Raw genomic sequence first — 24,708 nt, 5'->3', positions numbered from 1 at the left:
TGAAAAATTCGCTTCAGCATCATAGATCAAACCCGGGTTTTTGGTTCTATGTACCAAGTCCTCTCACCATTTTTCTCCTCTAATATTAATTGTTACCATAACATGTATTCTGTAGGACCAAAAAATAATAATCTTTACGTGGATTCTTCGAGCAACAGTGCATATTACTATACAGATCACTGTGCATATTTCTGTGGAATCCCACCCACCAAGTCACTCAACTGACTGCGCTCCTTGTATAATGACAGTTGACGTAATATAAATGTCAACATACATGCCCAACTTGGAATCAGGCCACAAAGGGAAAAACACTGGAAGAGATGGGTTTGATCCAGTGCTGTGGATTGAGCTTCGGCGTAGCTCAATGGTGAGAGTGCTTGGTACGTAGAACCAAGGACCCGGACTCGATCCCTAGCGGCTGAGCAAATTTTTCTCCTCTAATATTTTATTGTTACTATAACACATGTATTCTATAGGACCAAAAAATAATAATCTTTACGTGGATTCTTCAAGCAACAGTGCATATTACTGTATGATCAATGTGCATATTACTGTGGAATCCCAGCCACCAAGTCACTCAACTGAGTGCGCTCCTTGTATAATAGCAGTTGACTGAATATAAATGTCAACATACATGCCCACCTTGGAGTCAGGCCCAAAGGGAAAAACACTGGAGGAGATGGGTTCGATCTGGTGCTGTGGATTGAGCTTCGGTGTAGCTTAATGGCGAGAGCACTTGGTACATAGAACCAAGGACCTGGGTTCGATCCCCAGCAGTGGAGCGAATTTTTCTCCTCTAATAATAATTGTTACCATAACAGATGTATTCTGTAGGACCAAAAAGTAATAATCTTTACGTGAAACTTTGAATTTGCTTTATTCACTCGTAATACACAGTTGTAAAACTTCATGCACCAGTCACTCCATATCTGCTTCGCAAATGACATTCTGTTTTGATCAGACGTAAGTAATATGCAACCACTATCACACACTAGAATTTTCTTCCTTTTTTTAAAAATCCAACACATAATATTAAACTCCCATAATATTATTTTCATATTGCGTTTTCAGATGCCTATGACTGGTAGCAAAAAGGTTAATTAAGACTTCTAAACTACTTTGAATTGCGCTTAACCTGGAATAACACGCCACAACCTCATCATGCACAAACTTCGCATGCATCATTATAAAATGTATAGATAGTTACAATATCATACAAGATAGTCCGTGACTTTGTATGTTTTAACTTAAAACTTTTAATCGACCCATGATATTCGTTACATTTTGTCTAGTTTTTAAGAATACACATCATATGAAACAAGTCATGTTTAATGATACTGAGCCCTCACACACACACACACACACACACATACATACATATGCATTGGTTATAATTGTAAAGTATGTCACCACAAAGCTCAATATAGTCTTTTTACCTTGTGGAGATTTTAACCTAAAATATTTGAATTGCTATATGTCATTTGTCCCATTTTAATCTGTTTCCATACATACATGTAAACCTGAAGATGACCTAGTCGAAAATGTTTGTTATTCACTAAAATATGTAGTGGGTTACATGCCCGCTTGTATGTGACAAATTTCTAGACTGAACATTTCCTGCAATTTGTTGCTTTTATATTCATCTGACTTATTGGAAAACATGTCATTAAAATCTTGAGCTTGAGTTTTTCTTTGTTCTATGAAATTAATTTCCCTTGTCTTTCGTAGTTTTTTTTATAATTATGGTTACTTTTTCTCTACATAGAGATTTAGATTTTCCTAGAAGATGTCTGTCTGTGCTCTGTGCAGTAGCTTTATAGCTTCTCTTATCTGTTTGAGGACTCAGGATCAAACCAAGGTTTAGCTGTCCTTTGTCTCTATAGGATGAGTGATGATGTATATAGTTTTCTATTCTTTTCAGTGAGGTATCTAGTTGGCCCTTTTTAAGGAAGGCTGATGCTTCGTCAATTGCTTGTTTTTTGGTTTCCATTTGTGTTCCTTCCAGTTTTCTTGAGACTGTAGGGAACTTTATTGCACTTTTGTTCGCTTCTCCTATATTAGTGTAATTTTTGTTCCTATCGGTAGATGTTTTCTTAGAACGACAGTTGGTGAGAAAGAGATTTCTTGTTGTACGAGTCATGTGAAAATGCAATCTTGTAGTGTCAGGCTACTATACCACATAGAATGAAAACATTAGTCACCTAGCCAATCACATGGTTCGTAACATCTCTCCCAGTTCAATCTCTGCACGTTAGTATACTGGTACTGCCAGCCCCTCACATTGAATTGAATATGAGTGATAGCCAATTTTGAAGTGAATGAGATATAATAACAACACCAGCAATGGCAACTTTAGAGTATCCCTTAAAAACAATACTATGAATGTAGAAAAATTAAATCATACCATCTAGGCAAAATTCGGGACAAATGGTGTCCCAAAATGCCTTCAGAAATATCCGGGACAGAGGGTCTAAATTCGAGACTGTCCCGGAAAAATCGGGATGGATAGTCACCTTAAATGTAGACCAGCCTCCTATGACGCATTCTGGGCAATGACTCTGTTGGTAAATTGGTCTACAGAACTGGCTTCATATGGGTGAATTACGAAAAGTCAAGTATCCACCATTAGGAAAAAAATATATATTTTTCCCCCTCTTTTTTGTTATAATTTACCAGTTCACTGAAGTTTGATTTCTAGAGGACCTACATAATATGTTGTATTTGAGCTGAACCATGGAGTACTAAGAGGGAATGTATTTGGGAATATTGAGCTTCTTATTGTTATGGTTATGTTATTAGTGGGAAGTTTGAACTGTCTGCTAAATTGTTCTTTTTCCATAACAATTACACAAAATGTCACTTCTGGAAATAATTTTAAATAAACAACAAAGTAATATGCAGTGAAGTGATTTGATGTCACTGACAAAACAATGTCTCATCATGCATTGATATTGAGTCTTAACTGGCATATCTACTTTTCTTCTTGCTACCCAATATAATTCAAGACGTTCATGTTGAAAGTCCTCTTTTATGCAGTTTTTGGCAAGTTATTTGTTATTCTTTGTCGAAGTTGGTTCAGGTATGTTGCATATTAACACATCATATACGTATCTTAAAGGCAGCCAGATAGCTCAGTTGGTAGAGCAGCTGGCTATGGACTGGAAGATCCAGGGTTCAATCCCGGGTGGTGATGGGATTTTTGTCGTTGTCAAACTTCCAGAACGGGCCTGGGGTTCACTCAGCCTCCTATAAGATTGAGTACCAGATCTTTCCCGGGTGTAAAAGGCAGTCAGGGCATGGTGCCGACCACACCACCTCATTCTAGTGCCAAGATCACAGAAAGCATGGGGCTCTACTTTCATGCCCCCCAATGCCTTCATGGCATGTGAAGGGGATACCTTTTTTTATATGTATCTTAAATGCATCCTATTTTATGTAGACTTCAACAGTTTAAATGTCTGTTAATTCCTTGTGGTTGGCTGATATTTTATTTAAAATTATATAGATGTGTTGATAAATTTTTATAAAATCATTATTTACTTACACACAGAACCATTAAACAGATGTGATTGAATTGTATTTAAATGAACTTGCTACAAATGCATTGGCAAAGCTTCTGGCATTACTGAAACTGTGAAGCAGAATTTGTTGCATCTACTGAAAAGTTCTCAGCTTAAATCTTGTAGCTAGAAGCTTTGTAAAACTGAGCCCATGTTAACCAGCATTAATATCCGTTATTTTGTTTTCAGTCCCTGGGCGGCAGTTTGATGTTAAGGAATATTTCTTAGAGGATATACTGAAACGGTGAGTATGAATGTTCAAAATGCTGCAAAATTAACTTTCACGACCTTACCCATGCCCATCACTAGTACAAGAACCTCTGAGGCTAATCACCATTTACTGGTGGAGTGGTTACCATATTTGCTTGCCCTTATACCCGGAATTCTCTTCTAGATCATACCTGATTGAGGACAGTGACTTAAAATAGGGTGATATTCTCACCTTGATTTCCGTATTAAATATATTAAAATCAGGATTCTCTCTCTTAGGTTTGTGGCATTAAAAGAATTCCCTTTATGGAAGAACCTCATTAAAAATTCACCAGCATGTCTCATCTATTTTAAAATTCACATCTTGTATTCATCACTGTCTGTTATCCTATTAAGGTTGTAACTTAATGTTATTACAGGAATACTTCACGTCACTGCCTATTAGGTAACATGGCTAATGAAAGAACTCCTGTAATTCAAACTCTGCATTGATCTAGAATTTGCATTAACATGTTCTATTCCAACTGAATTTGATTGTATTTTGTGCAATAAACTCTGAGACTATTTAATTATACACATGTACGAATATTGATTGGATCTATTATTAGGCAGTACCATCTCATTTGACGATATGTGTCAAAGGAAGAACAATTGTTTGTATACATCTGAAGTCTGATTAGTGTAATATGTAGCTAGTCGGCTATATATGTAATGGAGTGGAAAAAGAACTGGCCACCCTACCCCATTATTTCCTGGCCTAGTTGCCTCATAAGTGGTGCCTTGATGGTATTACTTCTGAGGTTCAGACCAGTCTTCGGACAGTTGACTAAACAGCAACAACTGGCTGTAAATAACTGCATTGAAGTATCATTTCGTACTTCGTCAGTGAGGGGCATCCTCTTTGTTCCTCATCATGCACAATGGTTCTCCCTTTCTTATACCTCTGACACATTTTTCTCACATTTCTTCATTCATTACACTGACACTATAAAGTCAACAATCTGCCTATAAATTTCTGCCACGTTCATATTTTGCATTTACTGTAAAAATCTTGTCACCAACTGCACTATATTCACGTTCATTATGAACATAGCAAACCGAGCAACTTTCGTAGAATAGTATTACTCACATATATGCTCCACTTGATGCTAAGCAATGACTGAATTTAATAAGGAAGTGCTACTATTCCTTGCATGGCCTTTATGCACAATCATTTCTTAGTTTCTGGACACACCTCGTATTATAGAGCAATAATATGTTCAGAATTCCGAAATTTGTTCTGATCCCTACATCTACATCTCTTTCCTTTCTTCTCTGCTTGGTTGAATTGAAGCTCTGGAAAATTGAATTTAGTGTTTCCTATGGTAACTTTTAGCAGGTACAATTATCTGTTGGCATATCATTCACAACAAGGTTCTTTTATTTATCTGTGTTAATATGTCTCGATAATAAGGCATATTACTACCTATATTTTTGTCTATGTATTGTGACTTTTATTTCACACAACAATGTTGCTTTTATTCACAACAATAATGACTTTCTATAACTGAATTTAAACACTCACGTCAACAATGGGTATTTCACTCCACACAGGAACACAGTATTCGTTATTGCACCCCACAGACGACAATGACAATTCACTTGGATTATTGAGAACAACAATGTACTGCTAATCTCAACTAATGTTCACAAAGCACTATTTACAAAACAAAACTGTCAGTTCTCAGTTCACAGTTCATTGCCTTAGCTAGTTCTTCTAGTTCATTCTCTCAAGTTCACAGTATATCGAACCCAAGACTTCCAGAGACAGTCCGCTGCACTCGAACTCAAGATTTTCGGACACGCCGCACTCGCCTGGTCGCTGTTACAGTTGCAGTCCTCCTCAAGTCGAACCCAGGTCTCGAAGGCTGGCTTCCTTGACATTCACTGCTGCTTCACAAGACTGATTCGCTGTTCTAAACTGAACTGGCTTGCTGTCGAAACTAAACTGGCTGTGCAGCTCACTCGGGTCTTCTATTTATTAGTTGAACCACACTTCGCGAAACTTCGACCCTGGAAATTTCCACAGATGCCGAGAGGATGGCGCTTCTCGAGACTTCTCCGGATTTCTCCTCTTAGTCGCAGTTGCTTTCTTCCCCCTTCTCCCTTCGCCACGCGCCGCACCACAGTGCTGGTCTTCCTTTCTCCCGGCACAAAGCTGTCAGCATCTACGCAGCTTTTCCCCTCTCTGTGCCACAGCGCGCCTTCCTTCTGCCGGACTTGCTTTCGATTCTCGACCCAGCTGTCCCAGTATGTAAACAGATATTTACTCTCCCCAAAATACCTGATTTTAATTTTGTTTTCAGAACCAAGTATATGAGCAAGATAATGCAGAAACTGAAGGGAGAGAAAGAATGTAAAAAGGAGCAACGACTGAAACTGGAGAAGTGGACCAAGTCTGTAACAGAGTCAGCACAGGAGGAGCGCGCCCTCAGGATTGAACGCAGAGCTATTCCTGCACCTATTTTGGGTCAGCAAAATGAGGTACCCAGGACTTCGCCAATTTTTCCGTAATTTATGTTGTTATTAAGAAATGTGGTGCCTTTATTATTTCTTTTTCTGAATGAAGAGAAGTCAAAATCACTTCAGAATGCTCTACTTCTCATAAGTCATTTATCTGATGTTCATGCTCTAGTAGCTAACATAAGATTTATTTGGACAAAGCAGTCTTGAAGCATATTTGTTCAACATATTTTAGTTTCTCTGCTAGTATCTTTGTTCCATATCCCTGTTATTAATTTATTACAAATTCCTTGAAAATAGGATCGACATTGAACATGCTATCTCAGTTACATAATTATGTTCTCTCAAATCAAGAATAAGATCAGCTTGATTTAATTGTAATTGGACATTTAAGAGAAAATAGGGTTATATATCAAAAGTTGACTTTGTTCCCCCCCCCCGCTCCCCCCTGCTCTCTCTCTCTCTCTCTCTCTCTCTCCCTCTCCCTCTCCCTCTCTATCTCTATCTCTATCTCTATCTATCTAATATATATAAAATCTATACTAATAATAAATCTGTAACCAACATTTTTCTTGTAATTTTTACTTTTTAAAAAATAATTGGTACCAACATGTAAAATTATCGGTTTTTTTTTTCTCTCCATCTGGATGTTTGTTACCTTTTCACGTGATAATGGGTGAACCGATTTATATGAAAATTGGAATATTAATTAAGTTTGTTCTAACTTAGATTTTAGGCTGTATGGTATTCAAAATACTTTATTTAAAAAAGGGATTATAAAGGGGCCTGAATTAAATAAATCGAAATATCGCGCTTATTGATTTTCATAAACAATATTGCATAACAAAAGTTTCTTCAAAAACGATTTCCGATAAGTTTTATTTATTCTATGCAAAATTTTGATAGGACTGATATTTAACGAGATACACGAGTTTTAAAATAACATTGTGTTTTATCAGTGCCACCTCAGACTGTAATGATAATATACTATAGTGAAGTGAAAACAAATGACTTCGTCTATAAGGGGCCTTGCACAATAACAAACGGAATCTATTCATTTAACACTATTTTATACGGTTATTGTATGATGGGATAGTGTTTATCAAATTAACATACAGATAATGTTTGTGTGTTTGTATGAAGTAATCTCAGAAGCTACTTAACCAATTTTTATAATTATTATTATTTCACTATTTGAAAGTGTGGTCTCTAGATGGACACAATGCTATATGCTATTACAGTAACTCCTGAGTGAATCGAGGACAGGTAAGATTAAAATAGATTCTTAAACACAGAAAACTTGATATCTTGTCGCAATATTATATTACTTGATTATTTAAACTTTATTTGGTCCACATAATATACTCTAATTTTATACACCAGTTTCTTTTTATCCACAGAACGTAATAGTATTTTTAAGAGTTTTCTCGTAAAGATGAGTATTTTCCTGGGACCAAAAATGCAGCACATATGGAGTAAAAATTAGTATTTTACCATTGAGCTCGCTGGAGCTGAGTTATTTTACAATGTGTCGCGAAATAGTGTTCCTGCGCTCATAATTTACCCATATTCGTTTCCTGTGTGTGTGTAACCATGCAAGAAATCTACAGCCATGTTTCGTCTGAACACTGGCCATGACTGCCTTGTAGCTCATCTCCACAATATAGGTAAATGACTTCAAACAATGCATCATGAATTCGGTCATGAAGAAGGAGCACCTTGTTAGAATGCAGAAGCCTCAATCACTTGCAGGCACTGACTTTAACCACATTGTACGGAGAGGTCAGAAGATTGATGGTTATAAACCAAGCAGCCTTCCATTAGGCAAGAATAAGATGTAATATTAACTTCATTGTAATAAGTTCATTCTCTTTGTGTACAAGATTGACTGTGTTCCAGCAGCCAGTACCTGAGAAGATGGAACTAGAAGCATGGCTTGTGGAGGAGATGGATCGCTGTATCTCAGAGGCCTGGCTGTCAGGATCAGAAGATGCCTTTACACAGCTTCTACATCTCATCCTTTCCGAGAATGTATCTGTAGATTACCAGGTATTGTGTTTGATCTACATATATCAACACAGTTACTATTGGTATTCTGTTTTTTCTTCTAATTTTAATGAATATTATGCGCATGGCATTGATTTATTTAATTTATAAGTAATATGAGGGTGTAATGATAGTAAAAATTATAATCTTTACCCCCAGTTCAGTAGCAACTGTGATGAAAGGAACATTTCGTGGGCATCATACCAGAAGGGCATATCAACGAATGCAGCATTACTGACACATTTGAATAGAACCTATTTATGTTCGAAAACAAATGTTTGAGAATTACAGTGGGTATGAGGAAGAATCAAAGAATGTACTTGTTATGTAGACAAAGATAGAAGAAATTATTCTATATTTAAATGGCTCTAATGTAAAGTTACAGTTTTGTTGATATGCCCTTCTGGCATGATGCCCTCAATTTGATTGTAAGAAGTTATGTTCATTCTTCACTCTGCTTACCTTGTAGAGTAATATTTTTCTACATGGTCTTGATGTACTATAATTTTTAATATTTTAATATAATTACACAGTCAGTATCTTATTGAAAGGTGATATCATTTCGTCATCGTTAAGGTTCGAATCTTCTTCAAAAATAGACCTTTGAACAATTATATGTTTTACAAGTCTTGATGATGACGACGACGGTGGAGAATTGTTGGGATATCACAAGGGAACCAGAGTACCTGGAGGAAACCTCTGTTTCCTGGACCCGGGCTTGTCCAACACAAGTCATAAGTTCATGGTATAGCAGGATTTGAACCTGGGCCCCCTGTAAACTGAGTACTCCAGCACTGAGCGACCATGGTGGTTTGTTCATAAAAATATTCAGTCTAGCTAGTTCAGTAGAAATGTTTAAATATCAGTTAAACTTAGCAATCCCTTCTCATTTTTCATACTTTGCTGACTGTGTGTTCAGAAATTGAGCCACATATCTAGCAAAGACTTATGGAAAAATTTGAAGGATGAAAATTGTTTTTTGTGTATTTCTCTGAGCAGACTGAATGCTTTGTGTATGTAAAGTTCCTTTGATAGATATAATTCCTTTGATCATAGTGTGCCTGTTGCAGGGATCTGTTCTTGATATTTATACTCAGTACCACTAATCAGTGTAAAATATTGAGAGTATTTTTACAAAATCTCTGAATAATAAAACATAACAATGTTCTTCAATGAAGGCACATAGGGACCTTTTCTTGAGTGCATTATTGGAATGGTACATGAAAGTATAACCAGGCTGTGTATTGACAAAAGCTATTGCTTCTTCCACTATACATGACAATGTAACTCTCGATAAAAAAAAAGTCGGCAAAGTTGGATTTTTATTGATACATTGACAACAGAACTCAATCCATTTTCTAGTAACTGCGAGGAAAGTTCTCTTCTTGCATCTGACATAACTGGCACCTCCTTGAAAAATTCGAAATTTACATGGAGTGCTAGGAGGTTTATGAGAGACCTGTATTTTCTCACTTCTAAGGTGAAAATTGTTACTTGTGCACTTCATGCTTTAAGTTTTCCTACAGATACAAATCACACAGTGTCAAATCAGAGATACATCTGACTTTAGTTCTGTTAGTGTATGACGTGATGCATTTTCTCCCCTCTCGAAAACTACGTTTTGTTTTATTTAAAATCCTGTATATTGTGAGAAGGATATATCCTGTGAAATATTCTTCTTGTTATCCGGAATGACATAAATAATTTATTGTTTTTCTGATCTGTACCATATGCTCGATATGATCACATTAAGCACTGACAAACTTTTTTTTTAAGTGAATTTATGCAAAATATTGTTTATTTGAACTTGCAACACATGTGACAATGCTCTGATTTTCTTTGAAGTACCGTATGGTCCAGATGTGTTTTATTGTCGAAATGTATGTGGCATGTTCGTCAAGTGGAGAGAGAATCTGGCTATACAGTTTATGTGTTATCTTTAAAGTAACACTGCAGAAGGAGGTGAATAGCCAGGAACATACTTCGACACCTTTATTTCTTGGTATTCATTTGATAAAAGAGCCGTTTTAAAAGTTATTGCAAAGAGAAAACACTCTTTTCTCTGCCCAGCATAGAAGTTTATTGCCAATCACCTTCTGCTGTATTGGCTTTAAATTATGGACAATATTTGGTAAAAACATTTTTGTACAAACTGTATATTATCCTTTGACACACTCATATTCTTGAGATCAAGTTGGATACAATGCAGTACATTTCGTCTATGCTATTTTTTATTGTATTCCAGCATTCACAAACGTCAGTAACCCCTCTCATGGTGGCTGCAGGCCGGGGCTGTCTCAACACAGCAGAGCAGCTGCTGAATCTAGGTGCCAACCTAAATGTGAGAGCATCCAATGAGTGGACTGCTCTGGACTGGGCACGCACCATGAAGCAGAATGAGGTCATTGAGCTCATCGAGGCCTATATGTGAGTTGCTACACAAATGATACAAGAAAATTTGCTCTCATCTAGTACATTCATTAGGGGACAAGAAGCTAATCCAGAGCTTGAATTTGTATCTGACGCAGTCAACCAATAGCTGTCCTGTAGGCTAGTTTATGAAAAAAGCATATGTGTGTATATCTGCCATGATAATCTGAATAATGAATCAGTATGCTTAAGTCTTTGTTCACCAGATTCATATGCATATGCCAGACAAGGATACCTCAACATTGTAAGCTGATCCTTAAATTTGAAAAATGAGCCAAAATTAAGTTATTCATTGATCAGTCAGAAACCATAAACATCAATTTCGATTACTGAAATATTGAGCTTATCATTACAGCATATTGATCTTTCATATTACATTTATTTAGGTAAATTAGTACATTTTCACACTAGAAGTGGAGGCATGTATTTACCAGTAATTGAATATAAACCTCTATAATACATGCAGTAATAAGACATTTATTCGAAGGATCTCTACACTTGTTTTATTTAATTCATCACCTGGCAATACCATGTATTTGCGCCTTAATTCTGTTTTGTTTAAGGATATACTTCGTTGTATAAATATTTATATAAAAATATTATGGGTTACAAAAACCTCATGACCTGGAAATCACATGCAAACTGTTTGGCATGCCTATAACTGAGTTTGTAAGGATTAATGTTGTTGTGGTTTCCTTCTTGTAGGAATACAGAACTGAGCAACTGTCCAGATTTTTTACTTGCCAGTGAGGACACAGAATTAGGGGAAGAGGAGAAGGAGCTGTTAGACATTTACCATCACAGTTTTAATGATGAGAACATCGACATGGATCTCTTGATGGCACTTCTGACTGATATTCACACTACCCAAGACAGAGGTATTGTTAGCTAGAGTCATAATGTTGTTGTTGTTTTCTAATGCCAGGCATTTGACAACAAAATAGTCATAATGTGCAGTTTTATGTACAGCTTACTATATAAGGTAATTACTGGTGAGACACTCATGAGATAACGACTAAAGAGAAATGAATATATTTTATATTACCTATATAATTATATCCATTGTAACATAAGAGGTCCTTCAGATTTGATCCATTAACTGAAGGACACATAAAAAATTGTAAATCAGACATTCCAGTTATCACAGATGTTACATTTTTACTGTTGAAAATGAAATGACTTTTGTCAACTTTTATTGTTAGAATAAATTTAGAAAATCAGTATCATTTTACAAAAAAAAAAGTTGTTGAATAAAATGTTTATTATTGCAGTAAATAAAGAAGTCTCCATTATTGATGTTACAAGATTTGTGAATTCACTTTACACCTTATTAACAAAAGGTGTAAAATTCAGGTCTCTGCCTCAAGCAAAAAATATATTCATTCTCATAGTGTCCATGTGAAAGTTATGCACATCTCATGGCATCCAATTAGTTCACAAAAACATAATCGGTAAATATTTTATAGCTGTTTCTTCCATGTCACTGATGTCACACATTTTGTCACGAATGTTACAGATGAGTTAATGTCCTTCACTTTTTTAGTTTCAAAACAACTATAACATTTCTAAATCAAAATATTCAGCTGAACTGTAAGATTGACTGTTATTAACCCAAAGTACTGAAAATAAATGGCAGAAAGAATAGAGTACAGAGTAAAAAGTTCCTTGATCCTGGAGTCTGGAATTAATAGTCCAGACTGAAAATATTTCTTAAACAATAGCTCCTTGAAAAACATACACTTAACACGTGATCTCTCTATGAATAAGTGCTGCAAACTTTAAGGAAACAGAACAGTACCTATTATCCAGTCAAGATCACTTAGATTCAATGTCCATAAAACTTGTGAAATGTTTTCTTTTTGAAAATAAAACATTAGAATATTTAATTTTAGAGTCTTATCTATGTCTTACACTAATAATAAAGAAATATTTCTGAAAAAGACTTTTTCATTGGAATTCCCAGGTTGCTCAGAATGGCTGAAATGTAGTTTTCTGAATCCATCCTAGGTCAGAAACCAAACTGGAAAATCAGATCTGGACATTTTGTTATTAGCAGATATGGTGTTGGTAAGTGCATGCATTGGCAGCATTTTGTTTATTCCAGGTGCAATTCTTGTGTTCCTTTCTGGATATGATGACATTGTGACTCTGAGAGAGAGAATAATGGCTGAGGATAAGAAGCTAATGGAAGTCTGCAAGTACATTCTCTACACCCTGCATTCCAACATGCAGGTTAGACAAACTGGAGTATGAAAAGTAGTCGTCAGAGTAGTTGTTCTTGCTATGTAGGCTATAAATAAATTACTTTGATGCCTGAGGTAAAATTATGAATTTCGAGGTTACGATGAAAATGCATCTTTTAAGCATTCCATGTAATGACCATTTCCATGTTGTTTGACAATACAAACAGAAGTGATAATTGTTGGAATCTCACAAGAGGGCACCAAGGAAGGTACAATATTGTTTTAATTGTGAAGTAATTCTTGTGTTAATTTACTAAGTGGTAATCTACTAGGGTGCTATGCATAGACATTTTGCTAGCACATGCTACGAACGTTATAAACTAGCCCCGGCTATCGTGTGATTACTTGTACAGGATTTATATCATATCATATTGCTAACACTGGTTTATGAATACAAAAAACATTAGTTCGCTGATCATCCACCGGAAGCCCGCACTAAGAATGTCTAAGAATATGGCCCTTAGTCTCTTGCATGTACGTCATACACATGTAACACTGAATCATTGTTGAGAATTTCTCTGTTTATGAAAAGGTAAATATGTTATGACAGAAATAATAGCGAGAAGAAAGACTGTGATTACAATTGAATATGAGTGAGATCTTCAAATGTTAAGTTCTGCTCTTTCAAGTTATCTTATTAACTAAATAAACATATGTTCTCATATTCTCTTTGTAAACATATTAGCGTCATAAAGTTGACACACAATTTCTCATATTGTTTACATGTTATAATAATTTAGTTGTTTTCACACCTGTGAAGTAATGGTTAGCGCGTCTGACCTTGAAACCAGGTGGTCCAGGTTCGAATTCCGGTTGGGCACATTACCTGATTGAGGTTTTTTCTGGGGTTTTCCCACAGCCCAATATGAGCAAATGCTGGGTAACTATCGGTGCTGGACCCCGGATTCATTTCACTGGCATCACCTTCATTTCATTCAGACACTAAATAACCTGAGATGTTGATACAGTGTCATAAAATAATAATTTAGTTCCTTTGTCATGCTCCAAATGAATTTTTTTTTAATCTGTGGTGCGACAGCCCATGAAGGGCCAAAGCCTACCAGCTGCTGCTGGCCTCACGTCCACACGCCTCAGTAGAGGTGAACGATCATCCAACCAGAATGGAGATATAGTGTGATTAGCATGATTATCCTCTCAGCTGTTATAGCTGATTTCTGTAAATGGATTTCATTACCTAGCGTAGCTCTCCAAATTTATCACAATGCTGGGTGGGCACCACTGGCAGAAATTTCATGAAAAAATTCTTGCTCCGTGAGGACTCGAACTAATGCACATTCCATAACGCGAGTCTTTAAAGCATGATGCCTTAGACCACCATGCTTACAAATGATATTACTGTTTGTAATTTTTTTTCTTGAACTGTACCTTCAAAGACCTTTTTAAATGAAATAATCTAATATGAATATAAATAAGAACTTTAGTTTTCTAAATTGCACATAAAAATGACATTCTATAGAAAGTAAAATCTACCTTAAAGTGACCCTTCATTAAACGGAAATTTGTGTTAAACAGAAATATTTTCCAGCTCCGTGACTAGGGCTGGAAAACATGTTCAGTTCCCTGGATTAAATGGAAACTAATGCGAAAATGAAAATCAAAATAAGTATTTATATGGAAAATTTTCAGTGTTCCAAAGTGTATTATTTAGAAAAAAATGTAGACATTCTATACATTCTACAGACCTTTGCGCCTCAGTGTTGGAAATTCCTTGTTACCACAGACAAACCATTGTATTCATGCATAGTTCATCTCACTTGGAACATTTACAGCCAATTATCACCTCCAAATTCAAGCAGGTATCTGACTGTTCTAACTCATTATGCTATTCTAAGAGGAGTTGAAAAGTGGAGCTACATACATTACCTTTCTCCTTCATAGTTCTTTTATTGCTTGTTGCCTTGCTTACAGAATTGTGTACTGTAATTGCCTCTTGATTGTTACGCATTTCTCACTTCCCATACTTGTGAATGGCCAGTCACCTTTGGAATTCATATTTTAATGACACAATAGTAACTGCAGTATTCATCCATGATTGCCTGTGTTAAATTTACCCCTTCATATTTCTTAGTTTAGTCTGGCAGTTGTCTTTATGTCTTCAAAGACAAGAGTTGTGCTTGATCGTAACACGAAGGAAAAATGATTCATGCGAGTGAGAGAGGTAAATTGTCTGTTAAACAGATCATAAAGATGTTCGATGTTGGTAAAACACAAGTGTACAAAATTCTGAAGAAGAAAATGGACATTTTGAAGCTGTAGGAAAAACTGCACTAATAGAAAAATAAAGGGAACTGAAGAAAACTGCATACGAAGACATTCATGAAATAGTGTGAGAGTTGTTTATCAGTGTCAGGGCAAAAAATGACTGCATGTCAGATCCTGTGGTACAGAAATATGCTAGAAAGATATCTTAGTATGATTTCTCAGGCTCAAGTGTTTGTGGAAAGTCAGGCAGCCAAAGATGTAAACTGTGTGCAGAAAAACCTATTTGACTACTGGAAAAAATAAGAAAAGTGAGTAATTATTTTTATATTCAGAGTAATGTTTGCAATTACAGTGTGAATAAGTAAATGAGTAAGATATTTCATCTGAAGTAAGTGAATGTCCCTGATTTAATTTTTATAATATACCTCCACTAAATGGAAAACTGGATTTGGTGGAAAATATCCTTGGTCCTTTGCAATCTGTTAAGGATAAGTTTTACTGGGAACCCAGGAACAAATCCTGGCGAGTTTCAGGGAATTTGTGGTGGACAAAGACAGTGCTTAGTGGTAGATTTTTGCGGGGTACTCTCCCATTTCCCTTACTGGCATTTTGTCATTAATCATCATGTGATGCTATGTATACTGCCTCCCATGGTACACCAAAGGCAATGCTACAGCAGCAAAACAATCTCCAGTTACAAGACGTCACTCCTGGAGGGAAATGCTTGTCTGAATGACTCAAAGTCAAGTGTCCACCTTTGGATTTATAAAATAAATAATCCTAAAAGTTTTTTTTTTTTTAATCCAATGCCACCAGGTTGTCTTTTCGACATTTTTGGTCTTCTCTCCTGGCCGTGGCTTAGCTGTAACCCACTTCTGAGGTTGGAGCGCCTGGAAGGCGGAGTTACATTACCCCGATGATGTGATAGGATGATTATGATAATGTGGTGCCAGGAGAGGTCTTAAATCTAAACTTAACCTAAATTCCAGACCATGGACGAACACAGGAACAATCCCCTTTAAGGAAAAATTCCTGTACTCTAACCGGGAATCGAACCCGGGACCTTATGAACTATAGCCAGAAGCTCTGACCACTAGACCAATAATCCTAAAAGTAAGACGTTTGATTTACGTATACACTGTGACCTGTAACAAATGTGTTTTACTTTATGATAGATGTTAATCCTATAACAAAAAGGTACACTTCACTAAGGGTAGTGACTACCTGGTTAGACCTAAGAACTTTTGGGACTCTGACAAAATTCGCAAAGAAAAGTTGAAATAATTTTGCATACCTGTATAATTAATTATTATGAAACCTGGGAATCTTGGGATATTATACTGGGCAAGTCATATTTATCTCTTCATCTAATGCAGGAATAAAAAAAGATCGTAAAGATTTGATTTCGAGCTTGTTGCTGTTTTGTGTTTTTGACTTCAAATAAAGATCTATTATTTTGTATTTATTTCATGCACATCACTCATTGACTCAGAGACACTGTATAGTGTATATGAATAAAATTCGGCCATTAGTTTAAGATACATTGCTATACATAGATGAATGGATAGATGACATGTCCAAAATCACTTTACCTGTACCAGGGATGCTGAAATCTTGTACTTCTCCGAAAATCTTGAACTCCATATTTTGTATCATCACAACTTTCTATCTTATGCTTCTTATACTGAATAACAAAGTAAAAATAATATGTAACATCCCTATTATAGATAAGTGATCTTGGCTTTCTGTCTGAAAGCATATGTTTTTTTTTATAAACTTTAAAGCCTTTTGTTCAATAAGAAGTCAAAACACAACATTTCGAATATTATATCTTTCTTTGAAGTGCCATGTTGTTCAGACATATGTGCAGCAATAGAATCCAAAGAAATCCCAATCTAAAAACTGTAAATCACTGAGGTAATACCCATTACTATCAGTATTTAGAGTTACTGCAATTGTAAATTGAGTACAGATAGGGTTTTGTTCTGAGTAGTTACAATTAAAAATTCTGCTTACATTTAAACTTATTTTTACAGACAGGTGACCAGAAGCGGGTGTTCCGTCCTGCGCCACCTGGTGTCCGCAAAATTATCTTGTCGACCAATATTGCTGAGACAAGTGTCACAATCGATGACGTAATGTATGTCATAGACTGTGGCAAGGTGAAAGAGGTGAGTGATATCTACAAGCTTGTAGCATTTGTTATGCTTGTGAAAGAGGGGTTAGAGAGTTTTTTTGTGTGCTTTACTGTATTGTATTAGACATAAAATACAGTGTGAGTCACGAAGTTCCCCCCCCCTCCAGTTTATGGAGGTGATTCTTGAGGTTATTTGGAACAAAAATGTAAATAAATTAATGAGATCGCATTCATAATTACGGAGTTACAACATTTTTTCGAAATGCGACACAGAATGGAGTGCTAGGAATGTTTGTTGCCATAACTACGTGCACCCTTAGATTACTGCATCTGGAGTTGGATGAAAGACATTATGTATCAGGTTAAGGTACAAACATGTGAAGAGTTGCTTCAATGCATTCTGGATACCGCAGTAACAATAAGGAATAAACATGTGAAGCTGTGAAATGGTACACGTGGGGTTCACATCCATGTGGACTATTGCCTTGAGATTCAGGCATTTTCAAAAATGTGATTTAAATCCACTCTGAATGAAAGAGACTGATACATAAACAATCAATTGTTTGTATTTTAATTATTTGCATAGTACATAATTTCAAAATTATGTTGCATGTGTTGCCAGAGAATGGTCAATTCATTGAGGGTGATTGATCTTCGAGGACAGTAAAAAATCATTTAGAAGAAAAGTGAAATTGGGAGTCTCACTTTGTGGATTTAGAGCTTGTAAAAGCACCTTCTCTCTGTGTAATAAGCCTTCAGGAAAAATTTAGTTGCTGTTTCTCATCCACGTCAAAATACAAGTCTGGTAGTCGTCATCCTCAATCACTCCGTTATTGGAAATAATGAATTCTGTCTTGCAGGTGATTCCAAACTTAAAAATTAAATTCATCACATTATCACGATAACAGAACTCGGGAACATCTAAATCATCTATCTGAAGGTGTTACAAATCAAGCAACCAGCATTATGTCTGAAGACTTTGAACATAACATATTGTTGCAGAAATCGTTTGACGCATTGTCAGGAGTGTGCATGTTGCGTCCAGTGTGGATATCGCAAGCTTGTGCCCATCAGCGTAAGGGTCGTGCAGGACGAACTCACCCTGGAATCTGTTACCACATGTTCTCCAGCATCCGCTACAAGGCCATGCAGAAGTACCATACCCCCGAGATACTGAGGATGCCACTGCAGGTAACTTGAGTCCAAGTTCATGGAGATTTCTATCTTTCACTCAAAGTCATTAACACTAAATTCTGTTGGGAGACTTTTCAACTCCATAATGTATTAGTTAATGCAGGGCTTCTGAAACTGTGGTTTGCCACTACCAGAGTTATAATGTCTTTGATTTGTAGAGGATGTGAAATGCTAAAAAATTAAATGATATGCATACATTTATTCACAATCATGATATTGTTATGCTGTCTGGTAGTTACTTTTAGTAAACCGTGATGCAACAGCCCATGAACGGCCAAAACTGACAGCCAGCTGCTGGCCTCACGTTCACATGCCTCAGAGATCATCCAACCAGAACATAAATATTGTATGGTTAGCATGATGATCCTCCCAGCCATTATAGGTGGTTTCTGTAACCAGATTTTGTTACCTAACATAGATCCCCAAATTCATCATGATACTGGAATGTCATTGGTCCCATACATTGACTGAAATTTCATGAGAAAATTCCTTCCCCATGAGGACCTGAACCAGCATGCATTTCATAACACGAGTTCTAGACTTCATGCCTTAGACCACAATGCTATGGCATATGATGATAATTACCTTTATGTATACTAATTAATATATAGAGAAGCGTCTCTGTTGGATGAAAATGACAAATAATATAATGTGTGTATTGTATGAAAAAAAATTTCTTTTAGATATTATGCAGTCTGACAGCTTTTATGTGCACTAATTAATATATGAAGAAGCATCTGTATTTGATAAAAATTACAAATGACGCAATGTGTGTTTTCTGTGAAAATATACAGTGCGTATACTAACTGGCTCCGCAATGAAACAAGAGGTAGTATTCGACCTGGCAGCGATGTAAAGTTTGTACTGTGAAGTGTCTGATTTGAATGTAGGAATATTACATGTCCTGAATCATTTCCCTCCAGCATTCAATGCGGCCAAGGTCATTGACTCTACCTGCACTGATACCAACACAACTTCTTGAGTCCCCACATTCTGCTTGCCACTTCTCCTGCGGAGCCAGTTAGTATATGCACTGTATTTTCGTTCATAATTTAAAAATTTCACTTTAATGTGAGAGAGTCAGTTTGAAGCCTGTGTTGGGAATTATGACTTTAGAATTGCTGCAAATATCGATGAATGGTTGTTTAATACAGTAGATGAAAACTCGATGTCAGCACATATTGTGTTGATAATATACACGTAAAACATCTTAGTCTTTTCTGGTACCAAGTTGTGGAACAGGGTGTAGGAAAGTGAAACTTAACTCCCCTGTCAGCCAGAGAGCAGTCATTACTTTGGTAGTGAGTAACTTGCATTATTTTAACCTATATAAAGCGTATGTGATGTACTAGTTGGTCCAAGCTATATTTACCAAGGAATTCCTATACTGTTTTCGCTGTAAGAAAAATCCTAATGTAAACACAAGCACATGGCTGTCATACCCGTGATTGACTCACAGTCGAAACATTCACACAATGCAGGAAAATATAGTCCGTATTTGGAAACTAACATCTTGTATTATTTGAAAATAAAAAATTGAATTCTAGTTGTTAAATACAATGAAATATATAACTTCACGCATATGTAAAATGATATGTAAATGAAAAGCTACTTTTATATTTTGTTATGTACTATGAACGCGGATGAATACCAACAGTAATACCGAGGTAGTCTGTTCTTGTAACAACTGGTGTTACTTGAGCTCGTAGTTGTTCACGTAAGCACGTGGTACTGAAGTATGGCTTCTGAATCCTCGGTGTGTGTGGTTATTGAACATAAAAGTGGAAATCCTCTCACGAGCAGAGAAAAACAAATAGTCTTAAATGTATATAATAAATTAAGTGAGTTTTAATCACAGTAATTATAAAGTAAATGTTTCCTAAGCAAATGAATGCATAGTAGTGAGTTTAGGCCTACTTGACGAGTAACTGGAAATGTTTAACATGAAACAGAATGTACAACAGTAGACAGGAACATGTACTGAGAATCTATGGCGCCAAACAGCGGCCAAAAGCCTCACTTCAGTCACGTGCTACTGTTTATATTAAGATTTTTCTTACAGTGAAAAGATTAGCTTAATGCTGAAACATATGAGTTATACATGTACTTGACATTACTAGTTTTCGGTTTTTTTTTTTTTTTCTTTTTTTAATTTATTATGAGTTTGAAAAAGGGTATTTATTGTTTTTGTTACATTATGCCAGATTGTTACAGTAGAACGTAACACAAATGCACTACTTTAATTAGAGTTCTAAAGAACACACACACACACACACACACACACACACACACACATATATATATATATATATATATATATATATATATATATATATATATAATGAGCTTTTTGGTTGGAAAATAGCATTTTACTGTTAAATTGCTATTAAATAGCATTTTTCTCGTGATTTCGCAATTTTATACGAAATTCGCATTTTTTCGCACATTCAATTCTGCTAGAAAATCATGCTAAATCACCTTAAATATGAAGAAAAATACTTTCTACCCCACAATTAAAAAATTCGCGGATTTCGCAAATGCATACACATACACTCACCCTAGTACACGACATAACTCTTCACAGATACACATCATGCATTACGTGGCCCACTGAAGTGTTATGCAATTTGAAAATGAGTCACAGTCCTGCCATCTATCCGCAGTATGCGGAACCTGAATCACGCAAGTGAAGTGGGTAGGCATTAGATACACACATTTATCAGTATATAAAGTGAGAAATATTGGACAGTGAAGCTGTGTAAATGTATATCTTTGACACTATTCCATCTCTCTCTATAAACGATTAGAAGTGACATCCTAATTTTAAGATCATTTTGTAATTTTTTTTTACATTGAAATGGATGGCATACTGTAAGTTAAGAATTAAAATGAGTAAGACACTATGATGCTGAACTGTGTTGGACAGGAATTGTGCCTGCATACAAAGCTACTGGCACCTGCAAATACTCCAATCGCAGACTTCTTGGCACGAGCTATTGAGCCACCCTCATTTGTTGTGACTAGAAATGCTGTGCAGCTTCTTAAGGTGAGCATACCCAATATCTTGCATTGAGAAAAAATTGTTAGTTTCTCAACCATGTCTGAGATTTAATGTCCCCAATAGTTAACATTATTTTGAAGATTCCATCATCAGTGTTAACCAAGTTAATGTATCGACGTTTCTAGGTCTTACACTATACAACCCTGGATGGGATATGGAAGTAGTTCCAAAATATTGGAAATGTTAAGTCTCAGCACACAGTTGTAAACTCGCATTAAAATAAATATCTTGGAAGGTACAAACTTATGTATCTTGTTCTATTACCTGTTATGTATAATCTGTTGTTGTGTACCAGACAATTGATGCATTAGACTCGTGGGAGGATTTGACAGAGTTGGGCCACCATCTGCTGGATCTGCCCATTGAGCCACGCCTAGGCAAGATGCTGCTGTACTCTGTGGTTCTCAAGTGCCTGGACCCAGTGCTCACAATTGTCTGCTGTCTGGCCTACAGGTAATGTTCTAACCATTCTCCTTGGCTTGTGGCCTGTGTTTCTAATTTAGGTCATCAGAGACTCCCTTCATCTCTTCTTGGGCATCCCATTCACGTCTTCGTAGTTTCATTCACGAATTTCTGGTTACTATTTTTTTATTACATATTTTTCTTAAAAGAGAGATTTCAATTAATATAGGCAAGGAAGGGCTTAGAAGAGAAATTAAAACACCCATAAGTCATTTAACTGCTCTGTAATTACAATTTTCTTATGCAGACACACAATAACATTTCTACAAGCTGAAATCAGAATATCTATGCATGATCATCCCTTGTACAGAAATTGATCACAAACATTTTGAACAGGTTGGAAATTTTGCCAAAACCTGTTGTGTATTCGCAAATCCATTCTAATATATTTCTTAGAAACGGTATTTTCCTCAAATCATGGCTTCTTAAAACCAGGAATCAATTAATTAAAATGTTTTTATGGTGGTTCTGCCAGGACTTTAGAAACCATTCCATAAAAACCGGAATTTCTAAAATCAGGTTTTACTGTTCTTGTATAATCCTTATATTACTTGTATTGTATGTTATACTTAATAATTTAAGATGTTAGCCATTCAATTTGTGGGTACCTTCCTTCTGAAGTCTTCATTGCTATTGATATCTTAAGTTCTGGTGGATCACATGATTTGTTAATTAGTTGCAGTAGATGTGTGTGGTTTTCTTTCTCTTGGTATTGTATAGGATTTAAATCAAATTTCTCCAGAACCAATAGGAAATTGTCACATTTACTTAATTATGCAAAACTCACTCATTTCATTTCTTAATTTGATATAAACTCATTCGGTTAAGGCACTTGCCTGCTGGTCTGAAGTTGCACTCGGGTTCGATCTCCGCTTGGGCTGATTATTTACCTAGTTGGGTTTTTTCCGAGGTTTTCCCCAAACATAAGGTGAATTCTAGGTAATCTATGGCGAATCTTCGGCTTCATCTTGCCAAATACCATCCCACTATCACCAGTCTCATCGACACTAAATAACCTAGTAGTTGATACAGCGTCGTTAAATAACCAACTAAAAAAAAACATAAAATTTATTTCACTCATTAAAACTTTGTATAATTAGCAAACTAAAAACATGTTCATTTTTTATTTATTGTCTCTTTAAGTGTGTAGTTTTAGAATTAGAACTGATAGTTTTATAGAGAAAGGGCATATCAATGGCCTAGATCTAATATTACGTATGCAATTTTTCCAAAATTTTCAGGAGAAACATGAAACTTTTTATTATTTATACATTCTGTTTGAACCACTGAAAATCAAAATAATAAGTAAAAAATTACTACATTCTTACAGATTATTATGATTTTCAGTGGTTCAAATAGATAGAATGTATAAAATGTAATAAACAGTTTTATGAATCATTTCAAGGAAAAATTGTTCCGGAGCCAGATATCGATCCCAGGACCCTTCACTTAGCACGCGAACACTCTACCGACTGAGCTACCCCAGGAACCATACACGACATCGTCACAATTTTTCCTTTTTATATCCACACAACTCAAATGAGCTGACAAGGTGCCAGAACTCAACTATGAGTGCACACAATACTGTGTGACTTAATTTGTGGCTTTCTGTTAACATACCTCCAGTAACGAATGTATTATACAAATCTGGCTTTCAGGTAGTAGCTCCCTGCTTTACAGGGAGCTACTACCTGAAAGCCAGATTTGTATAAAACAGTTTTATGTCTCTCCTGAACATTTTGGAAAAATCACATACATGGTATTACAGTAGATCTAGGCCATCGAATATTATTGATTGCTTTTGTTCTGAGAACTTATTGTGCACTGATTGATAGCAGAAATGTTTATTTTTTTAGATTCTGCAGTGTTTAAACGTTTTTTCTTCCAATTATTGTAACTCCTTAATATGTTTTTCTATCTAAGCCAACTACATGACTCTGTGACATCGAGAGACCCACAAGACTGTGAAATTACGTCATCTGCAATTACTGTGTCACAAGAATTTTCACTTTGTTCCTACATTAATTTGTAGTCAGATATGTCAGATGTGCCAGAGACATCTAGACTGAAATGTTAGGGACAGTACTTCGGCATTTGAGAGGCGCCATTGTAATTTTGCTAACACATTCGATTAATGTACATACTGAAAATTAAGCAACACAGAACCAGCAGTTTTACTTCCCTCCTAGAGAAAGTCGTACTATAGATTTTCTTGCCAGAAAAATATATTGCCCTTTAATGGGTTTGAACCTATGAACCTTGGCTCCAAAAACTAATACAATAACTGTTAAGACTATGGAGGACAACTCTCATTATTGTAAATGTACATAAAAACATTTTACATTTTGATGAGAGAATAAATCTAATTTTGTGGATCATCATAACATTGTTACTGTAATATTTATAATAATAAATGTGGACAAAATATTCAAATTTTGGTTTGTATTTAGAAATATGTACATACAGCAATGTTTGCAGATAGTCCAAACCACACTTTATTCTAATGATAAGACAGTGCTCCCTTCTTTGAAAGCTTCTGTGCAATATATTTGGTATATTGTACTGTCCCATAAAGATAACCCAATAAAATATGCTTGCATACTTAAAACTCGAAAATGTATAATACTGTTTAGTTTGCTT

The 24,708-nt window shown here is 35.8% G+C and overlaps 1 protein-coding gene across 3 annotated transcripts in view; it reads left to right on the top strand.

Moving 5' to 3' along the window:
• Positions 1-24,708, top strand: part of LOC138696360 (3'-5' RNA helicase YTHDC2-like) — a 76,314-nt gene that overhangs the window by 21,016 nt on the left and 30,590 nt on the right. For 2 of the 3 annotated variants that reach the window (XM_069821215.1, XM_069821214.1), the window contains 10 exons: positions 3,750-3,804; positions 6,116-6,293; positions 8,172-8,321; positions 10,564-10,745; positions 11,454-11,626; positions 12,853-12,980; positions 17,251-17,385; positions 18,354-18,542; positions 21,472-21,591; positions 21,902-22,059. In XM_069821215.1, the coding sequence (XP_069677316.1) occupies positions 3,750-3,804; positions 6,116-6,293; positions 8,172-8,321; positions 10,564-10,745; positions 11,454-11,626; positions 12,853-12,980; positions 17,251-17,385; positions 18,354-18,542; positions 21,472-21,591; positions 21,902-22,059 (1,468 nt within the window). The remainder of the gene's footprint in view (positions 1-3,749; positions 3,805-6,115; positions 6,294-8,171; positions 8,322-10,563; positions 10,746-11,453; positions 11,627-12,852; positions 12,981-17,250; positions 17,386-18,353; positions 18,543-21,471; positions 21,592-21,901; positions 22,060-24,708) is intronic. The other variant, XM_069821216.1, reaches the window with a different exon arrangement.

Source organism: Periplaneta americana, chromosome 3 (genome assembly GCF_040183065.1).
Source record: "Periplaneta americana isolate PAMFEO1 chromosome 3, P.americana_PAMFEO1_priV1, whole genome shotgun sequence".
NCBI lineage: Eukaryota > Metazoa > Arthropoda > Insecta > Blattodea > Blattidae > Periplaneta > Periplaneta americana.
Note: the sequence above shows the minus strand (reverse complement) of the source record. Positions and strands in the feature narration are given on the sequence as shown.